Source organism: Macaca thibetana, chromosome 6 (genome assembly GCF_024542745.1).
Source record: "Macaca thibetana thibetana isolate TM-01 chromosome 6, ASM2454274v1, whole genome shotgun sequence".
Lineage (NCBI taxonomy): Eukaryota > Metazoa > Chordata > Mammalia > Primates > Cercopithecidae > Macaca > Macaca thibetana.
Genome location: NC_065583.1, coordinates 87067768 through 87095447, shown reverse-complemented (window position 1 = coordinate 87095447; position 27680 = coordinate 87067768). Strand labels below are relative to the sequence as shown.

Below are 27680 nucleotides of genomic sequence, written 5' to 3'. Positions count from 1 at the left end.
ACATTATTTCAAATCAATGGTCCACCCAACTCAATGTTGTTTCTGAGATATTCATGGATATTTATGGAAAAACAAACAAACAAAAACAACAACCAAAAAAACCTGTGAGAAAGACCACAATGACACCACTTCAAGGTCAATGCTAGTTTCCCTGTATGTCATAATTCTTCTTTCTCTTAAGGAAACTTTTTTGTTTCTTTTTCTAATTTAAGAATAATAGACATTCATTCTAAAAAAATTGTTTTAATCTAGACAACTAGGAACACTAACATTGTACCATGGGAAAATTCACATTTGTAGTTTTTCCAGAATTATGCTATCAGTTCTACAAACAAATTTATGAGTGTTTCTTAAATCCACAGACCTTGTCATATCAGACTGAAGAGTTTTATCAATTCGTTCCTCAATAAGACTATATAAAGAATTCAACAAAAATTGGGCCATTTTAATTGTCCTTTTCAACCCTCCTTTGGCTCCATAACAGCCTTCTCAAAGATCAGTAATCATAAGTTTCTGTACTATTCCATTCATAGTTTGGATGGAAAGGTGAAATAATATTTTGTTTTCTATGGATAATAAGCATGAGATATGTACTATTATAATAAACAACATATTTATTGGGTTAAAGGTAACAAATTATATTTTACCTCTTATATTTTAACTATATTGCATAAATGTAATCTAAAGTATTTCAGAACAAATAGATATCTTTATTCTTGCTCATTTGGAATATCATTACTTTTATGTTTCCTCTTGAAATTTTTTTTCTGTGATTTGATTTTGATGATCTAAAGGAGCTCACTGTTCTCTTCAAACTGAGAAATAACATCATAGACTTTATGTGGAGAACATTATTGGTTTTGCTTCCTAATACCCATTTTCTTTCTTTTCAAAACAAGTTAGTTTTCCTTTAGCGAGATATCCCTGCTCCTATCTGTGTGCCTCACCCCTCCATCCTCCCAACCCTAACCCCCACCCCCCACAAACACTTAGATTATTTGGTTCAGGTGAAACCAACTCTATCATCTGGAATGGGCATGTAACCGAGCCCTGGCCAGTCAGACCATAATCCCTCGCACCAACAGTGACTGGTTCAGGAATGGGCAGGTATCCAATGAGAACCTTCTTTAGGATTTTTGCTAGAATTGTTGGCAAAGCAGTGTTTCAGCTGAAAGTTGCTGAAAACCATTTTGGGGAGAACTTGACTAAGAATGAATCTGACATAGTAAGAAGCAGAACTAGGAAAAGGAGAGAAGATTCCTAATGAGATGACACTGTTTGAGGACCTGGATCCAGCAATGCCTACATATTTATGCTTGCTGAGCTGACAAATTCAGCCCTCCTACCCACTTTTATTTTCTTTTGAGATAGGGTCTCACACTGTCTCCCAGGTTGGAATTCAGTGGCATGATTTTTAGCTCATTGCAGCCCCAAACTCCTGGACTCAAGTGATTCTCCACCATCAGCTTCCCAAGTAGGTCTAAGGTGTGCACCACCACACCCAGCTAATTCTTTTTTGGTTTTTTTGGTAGAGATGGGGTCTTGCTCTGTTGCTCAGTCTGGTCTCAAACTCCTGGCCTCAAGTGATCCTTCTACCTCAGCCTCCCAAGTGCTGGAATTACAGGCCTGAGTTGTCGCACCCAGCCAATTTTCCCTCTTTTGATTAAACCAGGCTAATTTGGATTTCTGTTACTTGCAGTCTAAATGGTCTCGACTTTGTCCCCAAGCATAAAATGCGAAATGGCAAATATTCCTAATCCAGGCTTTCATAATTTAATATTTTATCCAAATAGTCTCTGCAGTTCCCTCTTCTTTCCACTCCCTCCTATTCATCTTACATAAAATTACCCATTATCCTCATGTCATTCATTGCTTTAACCTTCCCCTTCCCCTACTGTTAAAAATTCCTTATCCTGATTGAGGATCAAGAGTTCCACAATCCTTTCCCAAATTATGTTCCAACCCCCAAACATCTGTTCTACCCAGGAGAGTTTATTTGCTTGTAAACGTGCCCTCCCATCTCCTTTTCCTTTTCTATGCCATTTCATCAGGCTATAATGTTCTCCTCCAATAAAATCATCATGATTTAATCAATAAGTTAATTGATTAATCAACTGCTTCCTATGTGTCATTGGGCCAGGTGCTGAGGCCATCCCCTTCCAGGGGCTCAAGGATTGTGCGTATATGTGTATATTTTGTTGCGGGGGGGGAGGAGATGACAGACAAGTAAATAATTATTACTTCAACATAAGGAAAAGGTGAGTGACCATGCATCTGAGTTTGCTGGGGCAGTCCTGGTTTAGGTCTGTTGTCCTGTTGTAATTACTAGTAGCATCCTCTTTCACTTTTTTTTTTTTTTTTTTTTTTTTTTTGAGACGGAGTCTCGCTCTGTCGCCCAGGCTGGAGTGCAGTGGCCAGATCTCAGCTCACTGCAAGCTCCGCCTCCCGGGTTCACGCCATTCTCCTGCCTCAGCCTCCCAAGTAGCTGGGACTACAGGCGCCCGCCACCTCGCCTAGTTTTTTGTATTTTTTAGTAGAGACGGGGTTTCACCGGGTTAGCCAGGATGGTCTCGATCTGCTGACCTTGTGATCCGCCCGTCTCGGCCTCCCAAAGTGCTGGGATTACAGGCTTGAGCCACCGCGCCCGGCCCTCTTTCACTTTTAAAAGTGTCTCAATTAGGATGATAAATTGTTTGATCAACTTAAGTCTAAGTGCTTTCAGTATGAGGCACTGTGGAAATGCAGAGGATGATGCTTTAAATTTTTTCAGGGAACACAGACAAGTCACAAAGCAGACCATGTCTCAGCCAAGTCTTTAAGAAGGAGTAGAAATTTATCAGCATGACACGATCAAGGTGGAGAGTACTTTCCAGGAAGACCGAAGAATTGGTGTAACGTTGAGAAGACAAGCAGTTGCTGGCAGTGTGATGTGGCTGAAGTGAGACTGCTTTGAGGAAGATGGGAGATGAAGCTAGGCAATCAACAGAGCATGAATAATATACAGCCCTGCAAATCATGCAATGGAAATGCACATGCCAGGGTGAATATGAGGAATAGTTCTATGGAATGGGTGTTGTTTTTCCCAGTTTTACAGATGAACAAAGTAAAGTGAAGAGAAGCTAAATGACTTGTCCCAAGGTCACAAAGGTAGTAAGAATTTGTTTGTGCTGTCTGAATTACACTATAATCCCAAATTTCTCAAAGACTGCTTTGACATTTTATTGACAATAACCATTGAATGCAAAGCACTCAGTCCAAACTATGTATATGGTATGTGGTAATGTATTGCCTTAATGCAAAATTCTTTAATTTCATATGGCATTCTACATTTTCACATATATTGTCTTGTTACATCTCTAGTACTATTTTCTATATGACTTTCTATGGATGCACATCTTGTCTTTAGGTATCTTCCAACAGCACCTGGATCAGTGCTACATGTTTAATATTAAATTTTAGAAGGAATAAAAGAAGGAATGTTTAGTACTAAAGAAGGAAGAAATGTTTTAATACTAAAGAAGGAAGAAAAGAAGGAAGTAAGGCAGAAAAAAATAGATTGTTTTCATACTAAAACAATGTTTTAATGCTAAAGAAGGAAGAAAAGAAGGAAGGAAGGGAGAAACAAATATATCTCTTGAGTATTTTGTGATAGGTTTTGGTCCATCTAGAAATTGATATTTTGGAATGGCACATAATGACCTGCTAGTCATAACGTTCAAAGATTTTTTTCCCTAAGCCTCATCCTCCCCACACCCACTGTATCCTTTCTTTTCACCTACTCCTTTGAAATCCTCCTCTCTCTTGACTTCCTTGCAGCTATACTTTCTTGGGTTCAGAGTTCCTTTTTGGCAAATCTTTTCTGGTAGCTCTTCCTCTTTAATCTGGGGTTGGCAAGTTTTTTCTATAAAGGGCCAGATACTTTATGTTTTGTCAGCCATTTGGTCTCTGTCTCAACTATTCAACTCTTCTCTTGGAGCGCAAAAGCAATTATAAACAATATGTAAATGAAGGATCAAGGCTATGTTGGACTAAAACTGTATTTACAAAAACAGGTGGTGGGAAGGGGCATTTGGTTCATGGGGGCTCCCCCAGAACAGTGGCCTTAGCTTTCTTCCAGCCTCACTGCTTTTTACCTGGCTTAGCAATTCTATTTTCCTTTGACTTGAAAGATTCTTTTTATGCAGAACTTTCCAAATTATCCATTTCTGGCTCTGACCTTTCTCTTTTATGCTCATTGCTGTGTTCCCTAGTTCTGTCTAGATCACCATATATGCTCATCTCTAGGCTCAATGCCCTAGCAGTATTTATTTCTTCTCTGAATTGTTATATGTAATAAAATAAACATCTCTACCCCCATTCCCCTTTTCAAAATGAATTGAATGTTCATTTTTTCCCCCAATATGTCCCTTCTTCTTTGATTCTAACAGCATTAATATGGTTTAGGTTTTCTTTTCCTCTTGTTTTAATCAAAATACTTCTGAGAATATGTATTAATTTAAACTCCTCTAGCTGCCCTTTAAAGTCCTCCATAATGCTTTACATATCCAGACTTACAATTTTCTCTGATTCCCCAATATTCCAAGATAATTTCTACTTTGGGCCTCATTCATCATCTAATAAGGCTTGGAAACCTGGTGAAAGTCCACACCTTTGCCAGGCACTCATCCATAAACATTGCTCTTCCTTAGGTTTTGAACTTCTTACACTATTGGGATATTCTTCTTGTGTTCTCTTTCATTCTGATATTCCCCTGTTCCTTTCAAGATGACTCAGCAATAGTTTAATTCTTTTAACCTGCTCTTTAATTTAGTCCTGATGGGGTTTAGGATGCACTACCCCAAAATATGGCCCCTTGGCATTTGAGAAAATAGCAGAAGCAGGAAGGTTTCTTTGACCTTCTCCTGCCCTTTTGCCCTGAAACAGGCCTTCACAGAATTCTGACTTTCCTCTAAAGTAGGTCATTCCAGAGGTGCCCTCTGTATAGCTGGAAGAAAGAAACATCCCCCTCTCTGAAAACACAGGGACACAGAGAAGAATGTGGGCAATCAGACTTTGCTAAATTCCCCCCAGTTTATGGCCATTAAATTATACTCCCTTTGTCCAATCATACTTCTGCCCCACTGTCCATTCTTCATCACACCTAAATATAAAATAGAAAGGTTTCCCTGTGTCTTCAAGTCTTCCTTTCTGAAGGCTCCCATGTCATGTAAAATTGATATTAAATACATTTGTATGCTTTTTTCTTGTTAATGTCTTTTATTATAGGTGCCTCAGCCATGAACCTTGCAATGGGTGAGGAAAGGTATTCGTTTTTCTTCCCTATAGTCCCTTACCCTTTCCACAAAATATAGGTCTAACTCTCGTCTTTCTTTCCCTCTGCCTTCTGGACTAGACATTTGTTTTGTTTTTCTAATATAAAATTCTCCCAGTGTGTCTTTATGGAGTTTTCAGCAGTGAAAGACATGAATGTCAATGAGTTTTCTAGATCTGCCTAAAGTTTCCATTGTTCAAACAAATGTCATCCACTTTGCCTCCCTCAATCAATAATTTTACCTAAGATGTGTTTTCCCATTAGAGCAACATCTAACCCACACCTGGACTCTTGTATGTTCTTCCCATTAATATGAGTCACACTTCTGGTCTCACCCCACTTCTCATTTTCCCTGCACTAACAAAAGAGGAGTGACTCATCTGAGTGTTGAGTTTGGGGAAAGGAAGTAGGTATGGCTGTCTTAGCCCAGTTGGCTTTTCTCTTTTGGCGTTTGCCTAACGACAAAGGTTTGCATTCTGGCCTGGTCTTAGGTTTATTAGGGTAAGCTCTGCCACTGCAAGGAAGTTCTGTAGTTTTCAGCTCTTTTGGTGGTTTAGGGATTGATAAGTGGGGAGTTGGGGGGTTGGAGCGATAGAGAGATAAGCTTAATTCTGGAAAGCAGTATCAGCAAGCCACATATTTAAAGCAATATTCTCTGAACCAGATTTAACCAGTAAAAATCCTAGTGGTAAAGATGCTATTTTGAATTTCATTTGCCTTCTTTATCAAATGTTTTATAGATTATATAAACAAATGTCTTCTCAATAACACTGAAGGGCTCTTTTCGCTGCATGCATTATTTTAAACTCCTTTCAAGAATTTCAACTTGTTAGTGCTTCAAAAGAAGGGTGGTTTCAGGCAAGAAACTCAACCACCAACCCACCAGGAGACTATTTATTGGTACCAAAGATTTACACATACATGGTACACTAGCACTTGGCTTTCCCAGCCTGCTTAATTTTTACTTTCTACTTTCTACAAGAATGTTGTTAATGACAAGCTCCTGCTGAGACACTAAAGTGGTTTTGGCAGCAATGTTGTAGAAGAGTGTGCCATGAGCTCAAGGACTCTGAATTAACCAGGCACTAATGAGCATCCTTCACCAAAGGGAGGAGGCTGAAAGACTCATTTTCAATCCAGGTATTAGAGAGAAAGTGTAAAAATAGAAATTATAGCATGTAAAATAAGGATTCAAAACCTAAAACACCAGGCCAATAAATTAAAAAGACGTGAAGTATCACAAGAAAATTATTTCAAGGAAATACTAAATTTTGATGTCACAGCCTAGTTCACTGTGAAATTAACTAAAATAAAATGAAAATCTAAATAGAAAATTAGTTTAATAACATTGCACTTTGTTGTATAAAAGGCTAATAATATATGTAAATATAAAGACCTATCATTTATTTACAAAACTTTCAATTAATATAACTTTTTTTCACACAGATAATAAACCTGAGCAAACAGGTCTTACTAAGTTTCCCACAGTTTATTGCCATTAGATCATACTTCCTGTGTCCAATAATACTTCCATATAGCTGACCATAATAAATACAGTTTTTTTCTGTGTTTTTGGATCTTCATTTTGGAAAACTTTTGTGTCATATAAAACTTATAATATTAAATATACACATTCTTCTCATCAGCACAGGGAATATTCTCCAGGATAGACCATATGTTAGGAGACAAAACAGGTCTCAACAAACTTTTAAAAATGAAAATCATAACGGAGGAATAAAACTAGAAATCAATAACAAAAGAAACTTTTGGAAACTGTACAAATATACATAAAAATTAAACAACATGCTCCTGAATGACCACTGGGTCAAGAAAGAAATTAAAGAGAAAATTTTTTAAAATTCCTAAAACAAACGAAAATTTAAACACAACAAAACCTACAAGACACAACAAAAGCAGTGTTAAGATGTAAGTTTATAGCAATAAGTGCTTACATAAGAAAGCAGAAATATTTCAAATAAACAATTGAATGATGCACCTCCAGGAATTAGAAAAACAAGAACACACATAACCCAAAATTAGCTGAAGGAAAGAAATCATAAAGACCAGAGCAGAACGAAATGAAAAAGAGACTTTAAAAATACAAATGATAAATGAAGAAGTAATTTTTTGAAAATATAAACAAAATAAACCAAGGAAAAGATCCAAATGAACAAAATCAGAAATGAAAAAGAAGACATTACAACTGATACCACAGAAAGATAAAGAAGATAATCAGAGATTATTATGAATTGCTAAACAGCAACAAATTAGAAGACCTGGAGGAAACAGATAAATTCCTGGACACATATAACCTACCAAGATTAATTCAGGAAGAAATAGAAAACCTGAACAGACCAATAACAAGTAACGAGATGAAAGGAGCAATGCAAAGTTTCCCAACAAAGAAAAGTACAAGACCAGACGGTTTCACTGCCAAATTCTGCCAAACTTTCAGAGAAGAACACCAGTTCTCCTCAAACTATTCTAAAAAAGTAAAAAGAAGGGAATGTTTCTATTAATGTTTCTAATTAACTCATTCTATGAGGCCAGCATTACCCTGATACCAAAACCAGACAGGAATACAACAAAAAAAGAAAATTACAGACCAATATCCCTAATCAACATAAATGCAAAAATTGTCAATAAAATGCTAGCAAATCAAATCCAACAGCACATCAAAAAATAATACAACTGCCGGGCGCGGTGGCTCACGCCTGTAATCCCAGCACTTTGGGAGGCCGAGACGGGTGGATCACGAGGTCAGGAGATCAAGACTATCCTGGTTAACAGGGTGAAACCTTGTCTCTACTAAAATACAAAAAAAAAAAAAAATTAGCCACGCGTGGTGGCGGGCGCATGTAGTCCCAGGTACTCAGGAGGCTGAGGCAGGAGAATGGCGTGAATTCCGTCTCAAAAAAAAAAAAACAAAAACAAAACAAAAAAAAATACACCTTCATCAAGTGGGATTTATCCCAGGTATGCAAGGATGGTTTAGCATACATAAATCAATAAACCTGATACATCACATCAACAGAATAAAGAAAAACCATATGATTACCTCAATAGACAAAGAAAAGGGATTTGAAAATTCAGTATCCCTTTGTGATAAAAATTCTCAACAGGCCAGGCATGGAGGCTCATGCCTATAATGCCAAAACTTTAGGAGGCAAAGGTAGGAGGATCACTTGAGGCCAGGCATTCAAGACCAGACTAGGCAACACAGCAGGACCTCAACTGTACAAAACAAAAACAAGAACACAAAACTTAGCTGAGCATACTGATGCATGCCAGTAGTCCTAGCTACATGGGAAGCTGAGTCAGGGCAATTGCTTGAGCCCAGAAGTTTGAGGTTACAGTGAACTATGTGGCAATGCACTCCAGACTGGATGAGACAGTGAGACCCAATCTCTAAATTTTTTTTTAAAAAACTCAACAAACTAGGCATAGAAGGAATGTACCTCAACATAATAAAAGCCATATATGACAAACTTATAGCTAATATTATACTAAAAGGGGAAAAGTTGAAAGTCTTTCCTCTAAGAATTGTAACAAGACAAGGATGCTCACTTTCACCACTCTTATTCAACACAGTACTGGATGGAAGTTCTAGCCAGAGCAAACAGGCAAGAAAAAGACATAAAAGGCAGCCAAATTGGAAAAGAGGAAGTCAAATTGTCCTTTCCTGATGAGATGATCTTATATCTAGAAAAAGCTAAAGACTCCAACAAAAAACTCTTAGATATGATTAATAAATTCAGTAGAACTACAAAACACAAAATCAATGTACATAAATTAGTAGCATTTCTGTACATCAATAACGAATTAGTTGAGAAAGAAATCAAAAAGGAAATCCTTTTTATAATAACTACAAAAAATACCTAGGAATAAAATTAACCAAGGAGGTGAAACACCTCTACAAGAAGAACTACAAAATACTGATGAAAGGAATTGAAGAGGACACAAAAAGAATGAAAAAAAAATCCTATGCTTATGAGTCAGAATAAGTAATATTGTCAAAATGACCATACTGCCCAAAGCAATCTATAGATTGAAAGCAATCCCTATCAAAATACTGATGTAATTCTTCAATTAGGAAAAACAATCCTAAAATTCATATGGAACCAAAAAAGAGCCTTAATAACCAAAGCAATTCTGAACAAAAGCACAAACCTGGAGGCATCACACTACCTGGAAATCTCTTTCAAGGCTATAATAACGAAAACAGCATAGTATTAATAGAAAAACAGAAACATAAACAAGTGTAACAGATTAGAGAATCAAAAAATTAATCCACATGTTGACAGCCAACTGATTTTCAACAAAGGTGTCAAGAACATGCACTGGGGAAACATGCATCCTCTTTAGAATATGGTGCTGGAAAAATGGGAAATCCATGTGTATGTGGAAGAAGTGAAACTAGACCTCCATCTCTCACCACATACAACAATAAACTCAAGATGGATAAAAGACTTAAACATAAGATCTGAAACTATAAAACTACTAGAAGAAAACAGAGAAAATGCTTCAGGACATTGGTTTAGGCAAAGACTTTATGGCTAAGACCTCAAAATCACAGACAACTAAAACAAAAACAGACAAACAGGACTTAATTGAACTGAAAACTTTCTATACAGCAAAGAAAACAACAAAATGAAGAGACAACCTGTTGAAGGGGAGAAAATATTTTCATATTATTCATCCAACAAGAAACTAATGTCTAGAGTATATAAGGAACTTGAACAACTCAACAGTTAAAAAAAAAAATGCCACCAAAAATGGGCAAAGGACATGAACAGACATTTCTCAAAGAAGATATACAAATGGTCAACATATGAAAAATGTTCAACATCACTAATTATCAGAGAAATGCAAATCAGGCCATGAGATATCATCTTACCCCTGTTAGAATGACTATTACCAAAAAGACAAAAAAATAACAAATGCTGTGAGGATCTGGAGAAAAGGGAACACTTACTTATACACTGTTGCCGGGAATATAAAGTAGTATAAACCACTATGTAAAACAATACGGAGATTTCTCAAAAAACTAAAAATAGAACAACCATATGGGTTTGATTTGGTTTTGGTTTGGTTTTGCTTTGTTTTGTTTTTGAGATGGGGTGTCATTCTGTTGCCTATGCTAGAGTGCAGTGATGTGATCTTGGCTCCCTAAAGCTTTGACCTGCTGGGCTCAAGTGATCCCCCCACCTCAGCCTTCCAAGTAGCCAGGACTACAGGCTCATGCCACTATGCCTGGATAATTTTGTATTGTTGTTATTATTATTATTATTATTAATATTATAGAGACAAGGTCTTGCTATGTTGCCCAGAATGGTCTCGAATTCTTGGTCTCAAGTAATCCTCCTGCCTCACCCTCTCTCAGTGCTTGGATTATAGTTATGATCCACCATGCCTGGCCAGAACTACCATATGAATCAGCAATCCCACTACTAGATATCTACCCAAAGGAAAAGAAATCAGTGTATCAATGGCATACCAGCATTTACAAGTTTATTGCAGAACTATTTATAATGGCAAAGATATGGATTCAACCTAAGAGTCCATCAACAAATGAATGGATAAACAAAACATGGTATATATGCAAAATGGAATACTATTGAGCCATAAAAATAATAAAATCATGTCATTTTCTGCAACATGGATGATGGAACTGGTCATTATTTTACATGAAATAAGTTAGGCACAGGAAGACAAATACCATATATTGTCACTCATATGTGGAGGCCATAAAACTTGATCTATTGGAGGTAAAGAATAAACTGATAGAAACCAGAGACTTGGAATAGTGTGTGGGTAAGAGGGTATTGAAGAAAGTTTAGTTGCTGGCTACAAACATACAGTTAGAAGAAATAAGTTCTTGCATTCAGCAACAGAGTAGGGTGACTATAGTTAGCAACAATATCGTATATTTCAAAGTAGTTAGAAGAGAGGACTTGAAATGTTCCCAACACATAGAAATGATATAAATGAAGTGAAAAATACTCCAGATGATGGACACCCCAAATTCCCTGACTTGATCATTACACATTCTATGCATTAACAAATACTCACATGTACCCCATAAAAATGTAAAATATCATGTATCAATTAAAATGGTAAGAATAGTAAAAAAAGAAATCTTAAATACATTTTTATGCTGTTCTCTTGTTAATCTGTCCTTTGTTATGGGGTGTCAGCCAAGAACCTTGCAATTGGTGAAAAAAAGATAGTACTTTTTCTTCCCTTAGTTCAACAATTATGATGAAGACTGTATGGTATACAAAGCCTAAAATATTTTTTATCTGGCCTTGTGTATAAAAAAAATTTGCCAGCCCTGTTCATGAATATTGAAAGAGTGTACATATGTTCCAAATAGCTAATACTAAATAAGGACATTTTCCATCTACTCTGAAACCATATGTAAGCATAAGTAGGTGTCAGCTTTTCATAAGTCTTTTTATCACTCAATTTGTCAATCTCTATTAGTCACACTGTTTTAGAAAAGCATGCTAGGCATGGTGGCTCATGCCTGAAATCACAGGACTTTGGGAGGTCGAATAGGGAGGATTGTTCTAGGCCAGGAGTTCAAGACCAGCCTGGGCAACATAGCAAGCTCCCATGTCTACCAAACATTTTCTGAAAATAGCCATGTGAGATGGTATACACCTGTAGACCTAGCTACTTTGGAGGCTGAGGTGCAAGGATTGCTTGAGCCCAACAGTTTGAGGTTGCAGTGATCTGTGATTGCACCACTACATTCTAGCTTGGGTGAGAGTGCAAGACCCTGTCTCAAAAAAAGAATAAAAAGTACTTTATGGTACTTATTATTAGTAGCTGAACTTGTCTACTTTTTATAAGGTTTGTCCTTTCCACCTTGCCCTCAGCAATCAATCCCAAAGAATATAAGCTTTATAAAGGCAATTTTAAAATGGTGTAAGTATTTTTTTCAACTTTTATTATAATTTTCTGCCTTGATGATATGTCTCATGCTGTCAGTGGGGTGTTGAACTCCCCCACTATTATTGTGTGGCTGTCTGAAACTTTTCATAGGTCTAGAAGTACTTGTTTTGTGAACCTGGGTGCTCCAATGTTGGGTGTGTATATAGTTAGAATAGTTAAGTGTGCTCGTTCAATTGAACTCTTTGTCATTATGTAATGCCCTTCTTTCTTTTTTGCTGTTGTTGATTTAGAGTTTATCTTATCTGATATAAAAATAGTGATCCCTTCTCTCATTTGTTTTCTGTGTGCAAGCTATATCTTTCTCCAACCCTTTACTTTGAGCCTATGGGTATCATTACATGTGAGATGGGTATCTTGGAGACAGCAGAGGATAAGGTCTTGTTTTGTGTGTGTGTGTGTGTGTATGTGTGTGTGTGTGTTTTAATTCAACTTGTCACTCTGTGCATTTTAAGTGGGGGCATTTAGGCCATTTACAGTCAAGGTTAATAATTGACATGTGAAGTTTTGAGCCTATCATGAAATTGTTTGCTGGTTGCTTCGTAGTTTCTATTGTGTGGATGCTTTTTCTGTGGGCTATATATTTATGTGTGTTTTTCTGGGACAGGTATCTTTATTTTGTTTCCATATTTAGAACTCCTCTAAGAATCCCTTGTAAGGCTGCTCTGGTCGTAATAGATTCCCTTAGTGCTTGCTTGCTTGTCTGAGAAAGATTTTATTTCTCCTTTGTTTATGAAGTTTAGTTTGGTGGGATATGAAATTCTTGGTTGGAATTTCTTTTCTTTAAGAATGCTGAAAACAGGCCCCCAATCTCTACTGACTCACAAGGTTTCTGCTGAGAAGTCTGCTGTTAGCCTGATGGGCTTCTCTTTGTACATGATCAGGCCATTTTTTCTAGCTGCATTTAAGATCTTTTTTCTCTTTAGCCTTGATCTTGGATAGTCCTGTGACCATATTACTTAGTGATGTTCGTTTTGAATAGTATTTTGCAGGTGATCTTGAATTATTCCCTCAAGTAAATTTTCCAGGTTTTTTACTTTTTCTCCATCTCTCTCAGGATTCCAATAATTAATGGACTTGGTCACTTTACATAGTACCATATTTCTTAATGACTTTGTTTATTTTCTAAAATTATTTTTTCTTTATTTTTGTCTGAGTGAGTTCAAAAGACCAGTCTTCAAGCTTTGAGATTTTTTCTTCTGATTGTTCTAGTCTATTGATAAAGCTTTCAGTTTTACTTTGAAATTCCTTAAATGAGATTTTCAATTCCAGAATTTCCTGGATTTCTGTAGAAGTTTCTTTGTGTTGATTTTCAACCTTGTCTTGGATCTCATTGAGCGTCCTTGCAATCCATGTTTCAGTTCTTTCTTCTGTCCTTTCTGAGTTTCATTTTGGCCCCAGACCATTGCTGGAGAGCTAGTGCAATCCTTGGGTGTGTCACTATATTTAGATTTTTCATTGTGCCAAAATTCTTGTGCTGTTTCCTTTTCATTTGGAGACGTTGGCATTTCTAATTTTTGTAGTTGTTTTCATGCAGGTAGTATGTTTTCTTTTTCTTTCTTTCCTTAGAATGTTTTTTTTTCTTTCCCTTTTCCCTTTCTCTGTTTCTTGGGAGTGTGACTGTAGGGAATGCTGGATCGGGTCTTTTGGCTTTGCTTTTATAGACATATGCACTTCTTTTGGCATGTGGAATTCAACCTACAAGCCCATAGATGGCACTTACAGGTAAAAACTGGCTGTGGTCAATGTGGCTGGGTATATAGTTGATCCTTGTTTACTAGCAGAGGCTCTCTGCTGCCTCAGGCAGTGGGCTGATTCATGGGATGTACAGTGGTCCGAGCTCCCTACTCAGCCCTGGGAGGTGGCAGGGGCCACAAAAGGTGGAGTCAGACCAGGCAGGTCCACCTACAGGTTCCCCGATGTCAGGCACAGGCATCAGTGCCAAGGGACAATCCAATAAAGCAGCCCCCAAGCGCCCAGAAGTGTCCCTCAGCTTGGAGCTGAGAAGCCACCTCAGATCCAAGTTCTCTACACACGTATGGGGGTAGCCTAAACTTGTAATCCAGATGCCTGAAGCTCTGCCTGGGAGTGAAGTAGAAAGGCTTCCCTGCACCAGAAGCTGCACAGGAAGGTTGGAAAGTCAGGCTGATCCAGATGAGTGGTGCTCTGAAAGCCTGGAGAGCTGCCTGCACATGGAGCTGAGAGGACCCCCTGCGGCAAGATCTCTGCACAAGAGGGGTGGGGCAACTCATGCTACTGGACCAAGCAAGCAAGTACTCTGAAAGCCTGGAGATCTGCCTGGGTGTAGAGTAGAGAGGGTCTCCTTGCACCAGAATCTCTGTACAGAAAGAGTAGACAGTTCAGCCTGCTGATCGAGGTGTTCTTGTGCTCTTAATGTATGAAGGCAATTTGACATGGCATGTTTACCATTTTATTTGCAGTCTAAAACAGGACCTGATACATACTTGATGCTCACTAAATATTAGTTGAATAGAGAATTTACTTATAAAATCACATCAGAGGCCGGGCGCAGTGGTTCACGCCTGTAATCCCAGCACTTTGGGAGGCCGAGGCCGGCGGATCACGAGGTCAGGAGATCGAGACCATCCTGGCTAACACGGTGAAACCCCGTCTCTACTAAAATTACAAAAAAATTAGCCAGGCGTAGTGGCGGGCGCCTGTAGTCCCAGCTACTCGGGAGGCTGAGGCAGGAGAATGGCGTGAACCTGGGAGGCGGAGCTTGCAGTGAGCCGAGATCGCGCCACTGCACTCCAGCCTGGGCGACAGAGCAAGACTCCATCTCAAAAAAAAAAAAAAAAAAAAAAAAAAAATCACCCTCACGAAGTCTCATGTTTTCATTTCAGAATTCATTTAAAAACAATAGACTTTCAGGAAATAATGGCTTTTCTAGCAAGGACCACATAAAACATCAAGTGGTCAATTTACTCAATTTTTCTGTATCTAATTTTTCTCATTTGCAAAATGGTCCTAATAATCCCAGGTCATAAATGAAATAATATATTAAATCATTTGAGTTGCTTGGGAAAAGATGCTGCAGAAATTCATCATAATAGTATTACTTGTAATATAATGCCCAATCATTTTACATACTAATACTAGAAGCACATTAACTACTAAGGAAGACACGTTTCTACCGTCATATTAGACATTTTCTAAGCTCCATGAAGAGATAGAATATAAAATATTTCAGTCACTGCCAAGCCAGATTAGATTTGATTCAATGCAGGTGAAACATCACAGCAAAATTCAAACTGCCAATCTCCCAAGTTATATGCAGAGATTCTCAAGGAGTCCTAAATATATAGAACTCGAGAATATTTACTTGGTCTACGTCTCATCTTCAAATACACGACAGCTGCTAGGGCAACACCTTCCCAGGCACAAAGATGTCCAAAAGTGAGAACGTCATCTCCCAGGAGACACTGAAATGTATGCTTAGGCGGAAGGGGAGGGTTACTGAGCAGCGCAGGGACAGACCACTGCATAAAGAGCACAGGAGTAATCAGAGGATAAAAAATGCATCAGACATATTTTCCAGGCATTCAATATAAAAAAAAATGAAAAGAATCTAACATAAGTACCTACTATGTGCCAGGTAATGCACTGAGTACTTTATTGTTTATTTACCCTTTAAAGCTCAGAATGAATTAATAAGGTCAATATTAGTACCCCATTTAGAAATGAGAAAATGAGAGTTTAGAGAGATCAATGAATAAAACAGAATTGTCATGGAAATTGAGTAGGTTGTAATCATTAAACAAATACTTTTTTTTTTTTTTTTTGAGACGGAGTCTGGCTCTGTTGCCCAGGCTGGAGTGCAGTGGCCGGATCTCAGCTCACTGCAAGCTCCGCCTCCCAGGTTTACGCCATTCTCCTGCCTCAGCCTCCCGAGTAGCTGGGACTACAGGTGCCCGCCACCTCGCCCAGCTAGTATTTTGTGTTTTTTTTAGTAGAGACAGGGTTTCACCGTGTTAGCCAGGATGGTCTCGATCTCCTGACCTCGTAATCTGCCCATCTTGGCCTCCCAAAGTGCTGGAATTACAGGCTTGAGCTACCGGCTACCGTGCCCGAACAACAAATACTTTTTTAAAGCATGTTCTATGCTGTCATTACCATTCTACAGTGTCATGAACCAGGCCAGGCACGGGGGATAAAATGATGAGCTATCCCTGACTTCCTAAAACTCATAGTGGCTGAAATAGACATTAAATACCAATTATGTCAATTAACATTTCACTTAAAATTGTAACAAAAAGAAGTAAAGCGGGACCTCACCCAGCCAGGATAATCAGGGATGACTTCCCAGGAAATAACATTTATGCTAAAAGGTGACTCACAGATGCCAGGTAAATAGAGACAAGAAAGGGTCTAGGTAGAAGAAATAAATAAATAAAAACAACATTTCAAAGACTCTGTGGCAGGAAAGAACTTGGCATATGGGACAATTGAAAAGTCACTGGTGTTAGAGCAGCTGCCCCTTTCTTCAAGTGACTTCTGCAGGGAGATTGCTATTATAAATATACAAATCTGTGATGCACAACTTAAACCAGAGAATGCATGACTCTGTGTTGGAGCATACTATGCTGGGGGTGAGTAGGATGAGATGAGCTGCACAAGTTGGCCACATCTAGAGCATGCAAGGGATTGTTGGTGTTGCAAGGATTAGGGTTCTTACTCTAAAAGCATTGGGTAGCCGCTATCAGTTTTTAGCAAGCGGGTAACATAATCAGTTCTGTATGTGAATAAGATTATGCTTGCTGACCACTATGAATGTCCTGGTAAAACGGTTTGTAATAATTCTTAAGTAAATTGTCTTTTTATAGGCCTATAATATGTTACGAGGACAAGCCACATACTCAGATTCTTTTGCCTTCTATAGCAGCAGATGCCTTGTTTGGTATCCTGCTACTAAGAAAGTTGCCCAGGAACCAGCAGCAGCAGGAGCAGCATCACCTGGGAGTTTGTTAGAGAAACACATAATCTCAGGCCCCACCCATGACCTACTGAATCAGAATCTGCAGTTTTAACCAGATCCCCAGGTAATATGTTTGCACTTTAAAGACAAGAAGCCTTATTTTACATAATCCATATCCCACCACCTCCCCTAGAAGCACCACCCCCACCTCACCCTCATGAAGTCTCAAAAGAACCTAAATGGTAACTTTTTCTGGGACCAATAATTTTATGGAGCCCACTGATACCTGTAAACTAGTTCATTAGCATTCTTAGATAGGATCTTGGGATAGGATGCCATATGGTGACACACAAATATGGGTCTATTGTTCTTAGTAAAGAAAGTGACAAAAAAAAAAAAAAAAGATTGAACAAGTCAGAGTCCTGTAGTGCAGACATCATTACTAGCAAAAGCAGCTATGACATCATGGTTAGGTGGGCTAACAATGGATTATTTTAGGTCACCTCCTTCAAGGCAATTATTAAATTGCACTTTGGTGACACTTATAAAACAAAACACATGGCTGGGCATCTGTAATCCCAGCACTTTGGGAAGCTAAGGTGGGAGGACTGCTTGAGGCCAGGAGTTTGAGACCAGCCTGGGCAACATAGCAAGACCCCATTTCTAATAATAAAGAACTAAAAAAAAAATGATAACAGCAAACACACACACACACACACACACCATACACAACAAAACACCAATCTGCTGCCAAAAATGCCAAATATTACCTGAAAGACCAAGAAAATATTAACTATATGGTAAGATAATTTTGAGTTGATTCATTATTTAAGGCAACAGTTACTTGCTAGTGGTAGTAGCCGTTTAGCCAGAATTTTCTCTAGATCTTTTTCTTCGTTAACTTTAGGCACTTTGTCATGAGGTTAAAAAGTACAAAAGGTACTATGAAAATTATCTACTACTGAGGTTTCTGATAGTTCCCATGAATTGTGCAATATTGATATTTGGTAAATGTTCTGTGGTGCTGCATGGATGCCATGTACTGTGGTGAATGGAAACAGAATTTGAAAGCCAGCTGCCTAGATCAAATCCTTCTTTGCCACTTACTAGTTGTGCAACTTGGATTTCTCTGTGTTTCCATTTCCTCATCTCTAAAAGGGAAATGACAATCATACCACACAGAGCTGTTATGAGGTTTCAATAAGTAAACACATTTAAACTACTTAGAAACGATGTCTGGAACATGTTAATAGTATGCATTTACTAGTTTGCTGTTGTTGCTATATTACAAATTAATATTATCAGAAGTCAAGAAGTTTTACTGGCAATTATTCTTGGGGCAATAGGCAAAGGAAAGAATGTTAGTCACACTTCATTCAAATGTCACTAGCAGGAAAGGTTACCTGCTAACAATTGGGAAATTGCCAAATATTTGTTCCTTTGATGACACATGTAAGAAACCTGTAAGACCTTGTGGCCTCAGCAAGATAATTACCAGAACAATTGCCTTGGGTGTTAAAAGTCAATAATTCAAAATAGTGTCTCACAATTTTAAAATCTTCTGTGATAATTTGTAGTTGAGACTTTCTTCCCTGCAGATTTAAAATGACCTAACTTAAAACCAACAAACATTACCTTCTCCTGCCAACTGAACTGTACTCAGAGTGTTAAAAGTCACCTACCATGTGAAATCAGTTTACTTTTATTAAGTTTAGCAATGTAATCATTCCTTCAAAATGCTACATATTTTACACAGAGAGGATTATTTTACATGGCAAAGACATAATTCCACTTCCTAAAAGTTTGCAGCCTATGAGGCATATATTATAAATCCTTACCATTCACTTATTTAATTTTGTTATTTTCTGATGCTCAGTGAAGTTGCATCTCAGATTACAAGAGAGCCATTTCCTATAGGCTCTGTCAATTCTTTTGAAACACATATAAATTCTGAGAAATAATTTCCACAGCACAAAACAAAAAGCTACAGACGTCACTTTCACAATGAGATGAATCCCATATGCTTTCATCTTTATAGTATGTGGTTATTGTCTCAGTGCATTTTCTGTTGCTATAACACAATACCACAGACTGGGTAATTTAACAAGAACACAAGTTTATTTGGTTCACAGTTTTGGAGGCTGGGAAGTCCAAGAGCATGGCGCCAGCATCTAATGAGGGTCATCTCATGGTGAAAGGGTGGAAGGCAGAAGCCAGTGTACAAGATACAGGGAAGTGGGCTGAACTCATCCTTTTTATTAGGAATCCCCTTAAGCAATGACTAAACCATTCCCATGATAATGGTATTAATTCATTCATGAAGGCAGAGTCCTCAAGCCCTATCAACTCTTAATGGTTCCACCTCTCAACACTGTTACAATGGCAATTAAATTTCAACATGAGTTTTGAAGGAGACATTCAAACCATAGCAGTTGTTTATCAAGAAAAACTCTGTACCTAACAATGGTTGAACTAATTTATGCTTCCACCAACAGTGTAAAATTGCTCCTTTTTCTCCACAACCTTTCTAGCATCTGTTATTTTCTGACTTTTTAACGATAGCCATTCTGACTGGTGTGAGATAGTATCTCATTGTGGTTTTGATTCGCATTTCTCTAATGATCAATGATGTTGAGCATTTTTTTTCATATAACTGTTGGCTGCATGTATATCTTCTTTTGAGAAGTGTCTGTTCATGTCCTTTGCCCACTTGTTAATCTGGTTAGTTGTTTTTTCATTGTAAATTTGTTTAAGTTCATTATAGATGCTGGATATTAGTCCTTTGTCCAATGCATAGTTTGCAAAATTTTTTCCCATTCTGTAGGTTGTCTGTTTAGTCTGTTGATAGCTTCTTTTGCTGTGCAGAAGCTCTTTAGTTTAATTATACTCCATGTGTCAATTTTTGCTCTTGTTGCAATTGCCTTTGGCATCTTCATCATGACCTCTCTGCCCATACCTATGTCCTGAATGGTATTGCCTAGGTTTTCTTCTAGGGTTTTTATGGTTTTGGGTTTTACATTTAAGTCTTTAATCTATTTTAAGTTGATTTCTGTATATAGTGTAAGGAAGGGGTCTAGTTTCAATTTTCTGCATATGGCTAGCCAGTTCTCCCAGAACCATTTGTTAAATAGAGAATCCTTTCTCCATTGCTTGTATCAGGTTTGTCAAAGTTCAGATAGTTGTAGGTGTGCAGTCTTATTTCTGGGTTCTCTGTTCTGTTCCATTGGTTTGCATGTCTGTTCTTATACCAGTACCATGCTGTTTTAGTTACTATAGCCCTGTAGTATAGTTTGATGTCTGGTAGCATGATGCCTCCAGCTTTGTTCTTTTTGCTTAGGATTGCCTTGGCTACCCAGGCTCTTTTTTTGGTTCCATATGAATTAAAATAGTTTTTTTCTAGCTCTATGAAGAATGTCAGTGGTACCTTAATGGGAATAGCATTGTATCTATAAATTTATTTGGGCAGTGTGTCCATTTTCATGATATTGATTCTTCCTTTCTATGAGCACGAAATGTTTTTCCATTTGTCTGTGTCACATCTGATTTCATTGAGCAGTGGTTTGTAGTTCTTCTTGTAAAGGTCCTTCACTTCCATTATTAGCTGTATTCCTAGACATTTTATTCATTTTGTGGCAGTTGTGAATGGAAGCATTCTTGATTTGGCTCTTGGCTTGACTGTTGGTGTATAGAAATACTAGCAATTTTTACACACTGATTTTGTATCCTAAGACTTTGCCGAAGTTGCTTATTAGCTTAAGAAGTGAAAAACACACTATTTATTTTAAAAACTCCCCCATAAAAAGCTGACAATTATGTTGCTTGAAATATATAATTTGGAGTATTTTACTCTAAGATTTTGCTTTGCTAATATTTCCTAAAATAATCAAGCTTCTAAATTACAAAATGGTACTCTGAAATATCATGAGACTTTTAATCAAATAATAAAATATCTTTTAAAATATTACAAATTAATTTTTGTGTGCATAATAATTTCTATATTAGTATAATTAACAAGATTCCATGAATATATGGTTTCTAATTTAAAGTGACAAGAGTTCTATTGGAGATTAAGAACTAGGTCAATCAATTGATTAGTAAATTTAGTCACTTTATCCTTATGGTATTTGAAGTAGCTAGTAAAATTCAGTACAAGACAATACGACAGCAGCCATGTAGTCTAATAGTCTTTGTTTAAAATGATGGGTTTTTGAGCAGGTTGGGTAAATACACTGCTGTACTCCATAAGAACCAGAACTAAAAGTAGTACAATGTGATACCTTTGATAACTCCATGTTTCTTTAAAACAACATCATGTTATACATACCAGAAGATGGACATAATTATTTTTGATAAGTAATTGTAGGATTCATTTGTAAGAGAACATGGTTAAATATTCATAACTATAATTGTACTTCCTGCAGTTAGTGGCTATCTCAACATAGTCAAAAGGTTTATCTCAATTGATTTTACAATCTATTCTCCATAACTCTATCAATAGGAGACCATTTCTCTTACAGGACCATGCCTGTGAGTTTCAAAGATTACATGAAAGTAACTCTCAGCTTTGTTAGATATTATCCTTTGCACGTAGCTGCTTTGTCTGACAAGCACTTAGACTATAAAGTTTAAGGGAAGTGCCATGTTTTCTGTTCTAATTGATCACTGATTGGCCAAACACTGTTTACTGGACTGTTTATGTAAAAAGCACTGTGCCAGCTTATGGAGGAATATAAAAATCTACAGTACAGCCTTGCCTACCTAGCTGGAAAGGCAAGTTAAATGCATGTGTACCAAGATGTCCTGGTTGATCCAACCTGAGAGTGGACAGAACAATTCTTCCCAATACTACACTATTTGGCTTCAGGGTTTAATTTGCATGAGTATTTGTATTGGAAGAGCAGGGGACCGAAAGCTCTGGCTGGGTACACAATCTAGATCTACTCAGTATTTATCAGATATGTGTATCAGTGGGTAAGTAATAATTATCTTCAGTGCCAATGTCCTTATGTTTAACATGAGAGTAACAATAGTATATCTTTTATAAGATTATAGAGAGAATCAAATTAGATAACACATATAAAATGCTTAGCATAGTGCCTGATAACTAATAAGTGAACAGCAAATGTTGGTTACTTGAGGAAGTAGATTCCCTAGTGTGAGTTTTCTCTTTAGGAGAGTGGTTAAGCCTGAAGCTAAATAAATTGTTTTCGGATAAACTTTGTGAGATTTGAGTTCCAAACAGTACGGCTTGGGAGCTAAGGAAACAAAATCAGATTCTGGGCTTGGGAGGGAGCAAGCTTTGCCTTTCTGCTTGGAACACAGTGAGGCCTGAGGAGTTGTGATGACCTTTGGCACCACATGGCTTTAGAGTTTGGAGAGCACCAGGAGAGAAGCAATATTCTTACAAGAGACACTGCTCCTAAGTGCCTTTTGGGAACCAAACATCAAGGTGGATGGGAGAGAATACGGGGCACAGGTCCTGAGCAGATGCGAGATAACAAAAATTACCAGAAATGACTGGAGCTATTTACACAAGGAAAGGCTATGAACCTCATTTGTATACTAACAGGCTGGTAGGGCCTAATGACATTAGCCTCATTCATATATAAACACAATAAAAATACAAGGCAGTGCATGCTAAGGGCAAATAAAGTAGCCAAGATGAAAGTTCAGTATGAAGTTCAGGGGAGGAAGAGATCAGTGTAAGATGGAGCATTCAAAGCTCTGAAACATCAGCTGGTCTTTGCAGACTGGTGGAAGCTAAGTAGTTTATGGCAGGTCTTTAAGTAGGAAAGACAGGTGAGCCAAGGTGTGTAGTGAACGCATGCTTGGGGCTTTGGGGACAACAACTGTTACAGGAGTAAATGGGTGGTGTGTGCAAGGAAATAGTGGGGAAAAGGTTAGAAAACTATTCTGGATCATATTTGAATGGTGAAGAGACTTGGGTCCTGCAGGTGATAGGGAATTAGAGAAGAAAGATTTTGATTTGGGAAACCTACAATGAAACTAGTAATTGATAAAGTTATCAGGCTTCACTTGTGGTACGGAATAGGAGAGACGCACAGGAGTATGAGAAAATGGTGAAAAGCTCTTCCTAGATGAAGTGGGACTACAATGAGATGTAATATTATACTGACATAACATTACTTACCATTTTCTTAAAAAGCATTTACAGGGGAAAAAAAGAAACTAATTAAGAGAAGCACAGTCTTATATTACTCCTCAATTTCCATTCAGAATTTTCTGGTGATTACTACTCTATGCTCCAACGGATATAGCTGTAGGCCACAGCTTGCTTGTTCGTAAGTTGCACAAGCACTCTTCATGATACACTGAAATTCCCAGTGTTAATCTAATACTCTTTCTCTCTCTCTCTCTCTCTCTCTCTAGGTCTAATTCAGATTGTGCTTTGGAAACATAACTGCATTCCTACAATTTTTTTAGGCATTTCAAACCCTGCATATTGATACATTTCTATATAATGGTAATTGTGATAGAACAGTGTCATATAAAAATATAGTTTTCTCTCATTCAGAGTCCTTGAAATAAATTCTTTCAAATAGGTTGGTAAAGCGATTTAATGCTTTTGTTTGCTGCTAACCCAACTGAATGTTGATACATGCCACTGGTTTACATCCTTCTTCTAATGTTTGCCTAGGAAAAAAACTGTTATTCAACTCGAGTAATGACTAGGTTTTTCGAGGACATTCTTATAACTACTCATACTCACTTGAGCTCTTCAGCAAGATTCTCAGTAAAAGTCCATCATGATGCAGAAGGGTTTCCAGAAGCAAGTTCCAGTTACAACCTGGCTGGGATAAGAGCAGTTTCAATTGACCCTCAGCTTTCAGTCCTCCAGTTGATGGAGTCCTTTCAAAATGCAAGATAAAGATAGAGTAATGAAGTTAATTTATCTATGAAATTAATAGCCTTAAAGTACAGATGTAATGCTAGCTCCTTTAAATGTCAATTCCTCCCAGATTACTCTGAAAATGCTTTCATGCTTACTTACTTTAGGGTTGCCTGGGGAAGGAATTACATTTAATCTCAACTAGCTAAAAGCAAATTAACATTTGGTACCCTGCCAAATTTAAAACTGATACAAAATACCCATGCCTATATTTCATGGAACTATGTCTGTTTTTGTTTCCTGGAGGGAAGAAAAACTATTTATGCATTTTTTGGAATGCATTCATTTGTTTATTCATCTAATATATGAATGCCTACTATGTGCTATTAACTCCTTTCATTATTAATTGAGAGAAGTTCTGATGGGTTTCGCTAGTTTGTAATTTGCTATATACTGTGCTCTATACTGTGATTGCAGATGAAAAAAATTCAAAGCTTCTGTCAAGGATCAACCATAATCTAATTATTTAATATGTAAAGCCTTACATCAACATTCAATTATCAGAACTACTGCTGTTACACTGTTACCTACTTGCGTAATCATTTCATCAAAGGGAAAGAATTCCAAGGCAGATATGCTTCTGCTTGAAAAATTATCATCAGTGTTGAACAGAAAATAGAAATCAGGTCTCTCACATCACCACTTTCATTTATCAGTGAATCAGCAGGAGAGCAAAGGAACTGATAACATTATTTACTTTTCCCTTCTAAAATCTAGAAATCTAAAATTTAGATTGGCTAACAGTCAAAAAATGGGAAATCAACTTACAAGGAGAACAACAACAAAAAAGGCAGGAAATAGCTAAACTCAATCTGGTGACAGCCTTAAGGACATGGGAATAGGGCGGCATGGGGAAGGGAAGGTGGACTGAGCAATCTAGAGGTGAGAATGGGAGCATCATATGCTTCAAGGTGGAAAGTAATTCAGAGCAAAGGGTATCACTGAGAGAGGCAATTGGCAGCATTATCATTAGCAGATGCAATTTACTGTGTTTTAAGCCATCCAGTTATCAACACAGTCTAGACCAGTGGTTTTCAAAGCTTGGGCCCCAAACAAGCAGCATCAACATCACTTGAGAACTTGTTTAAAATCCTAATTCTCCAGCCTCATCTCATCAAAAATTCTGGGGTGGGGAGTGGGGGCAGGGAGCAGGGGATAGGGCAGAAATCTGTGTTTCGACAATCTTTCTCCAGGAGATTCTGTTGCATGCATGGTAAGGCTTGATGCATGTAGGCAGTGCTTTCTGAAGCACAGGCAGTAGGGTTAGGACCAGTTAGCATCCTCTTTCCTTCCTCTGCCTTTGCACAGGTCCACTTTGGCTGCACCCACAATGGGCTAAATGTTTGTGCTCCCCCTCCTCAAAATTCATATGTTGAAACCCTAATCCCAATGTATCCGGTGATGGGGGCTTTGGGAGATAACTGGGTTCATGAAAGTGGAGACCCCATGAATGGGATTACAGTCCTTCTAAAAGATGCTACAGAGTTAGCCTGACCTCTTTCTGCATAAGGATACAAGAAGTTCACTATGGGAAACCTGGAAGAAGGCCTTCACTAGTATGCAACTGTGCTGTATCTCATCTTAGACTTTCAGCGTCCAGAACCATGAGAAATAAATGTGTGTTAAGCCACCCAGTCTATGGTATATTTGTTATAGCAGCCAGAGCTAAGATACCATCCATGCAATAAACTCCCTATAACCTTTTATCTTTATCTTAATCCTACTCTTCCTTTGATTTGCCACAAAAAATTCACTATCCCAGTGAAGTCTTCACTAGAAATTTATCTTCACAGTGGCAAGCTTACACATTTTAGCTTTATTATTTCATCAACTAAAGTTTTATCTGTTCAATTCACCCAGATTCAAACTTTGTGAAGACACTTGCTTTATATCCCAAAGCTTCTACTAGTGAACTAAGCACATTTAAAGGCTTTCTAAATGTTAACTGATTGATTTTTCTGCTCATAAATGAGTAGGCAAACTTATAGAAAAAAAAAATGATGAGGACGCGTTGCCAAAAGGCTGGCTGAAACAAAAGTGAGAAGATTCAAAGACACAAAATGAAAAAGTCCCGGATCACCTCCCCCTTGGCTTGGAATGGTGTTTGGAACATCTCATAACCTTATGATACACAAAATCCATCAGCTTGTGCTTAAACTTTGGGCCAACTCAGGTTTCCCATGTAAAACTCTGATAACATGTCTCAAATTGGAATAACTCCTTAGGCAATTGGTGGGGCACTGTTAGCTAGGAAACCCCCCTCCTTGGGTGAGTGGTAAAGAGAGAAGAAGGGTGTTACTAAACTCAAGGGCCAGAGGAATCAAGTCTATCAGTTCTGAACATCCCAGGAGTTCTGAATTATTTTGCAGATTAGTCTGGGTCTGACTTCTGCAGTAGTTCCAAATGTGGTGCCAAAGGAAGAATTCACTAGCTGAGCCTTTGGACTAAAAATCTAAAACAGATCCTCACAATGGCTGTCCCTAGTTCCATCCTAAACCCTAAACACTGACTTCTAGATGCTCCTTTGGGGTTCAATGGATGAAAAATGCTACTTGGTAGTAAGTTGTATATTAACATTGATTTGGGTTTTGAACATTTCCTACCTGTATATTATGCTTGAGTTGAGTGCTAACTTAAGGCATTTAATGAACTGAAAGATCCCATTTGGCTTGAGTGTAGAAAGGAAAGGGAATCTTTGAGAGCTAGTCTGAAGGAGGAGCCGAGAGCTAGATTGTGGAGGGCCTTAATATCCCAAGGTGTGGATTTTAGGCCCATTGGAAAGTTTAAGGCAGAGGAGTTTCCTGATCTGGTTGCAGTGTGGTGAATGGATTGGACATGGTTAGTGTTTTCCTTAGCCCTTCAGTCATGGAATAAAATCATTTGAATGTCACTTTATACCACTGTATCTGAATACCTGGTTATAAATAAAATCTCTCATTTACCAGATGGAAAGCTGTTTGTTGACATGTACCTCAATTCTTGGATCTTTCAACTTATCACAGATTTTTAAATGTACAGTAGAATGACTCACTATGAGGAAAAATAAAATAGTACAAACATTCTTCAATCACCAAGCTCTGAGTAATAAATGCATTGAGGAATCTGTGTTGGGCATATGGAGAAGCATATGTTCCCTCAGCCTTTGAGCTGGTGGAGCTGTGAAAGTGAGATTAGCCTTACAAAAAATGACAGAAAGGGAAATTTTATACACACACACACACACACACACACACACACACACGTATGTATGTATCAAATATGTACATGTTGAATTCCACCATAATACAAAGAGGGTAAAATGTTATAAATCCCATAGAACTCATAAATCTTGTATTAGGAGACAGGATGAATTTATGACGGGGTTGTACTCAGCTGATACTCCAATAAGTGCTGTATTTCTGGGGCACAAACTGGCCTAAAGAATTTTTAAATTCCAAGTAGTAATGGGGTCCAAGCATTACTGGTTTATGAAACTATCAAACTATTTTTATAAAATCATTGTGAAAAATCTTAGCTACATTCAGGTATGTTTATGAAAATTCATCAATTAGTTCCCAAACTTTCTT

The 27680-nt window shown here is 37.8% G+C and overlaps 1 protein-coding gene across 10 annotated transcripts in view; it reads right to left on the bottom strand.

Annotated features, from left to right (window-relative positions):
* The window catches only part of KIAA0825 (KIAA0825 ortholog), a 475219-nt gene that overhangs the window by 277055 nt on the left and 170484 nt on the right, over nucleotides 1-27680 (bottom strand). For all 10 annotated transcript variants that reach the window (XM_050794274.1, XM_050794276.1, XM_050794275.1 and 7 more), the window contains one exon: nucleotides 23935-24074. In XM_050794274.1, coding sequence (XP_050650231.1) covers nucleotides 23935-24074 — 140 coding nt within the window. The remainder of the gene's footprint in view (nucleotides 1-23934; nucleotides 24075-27680) is intronic.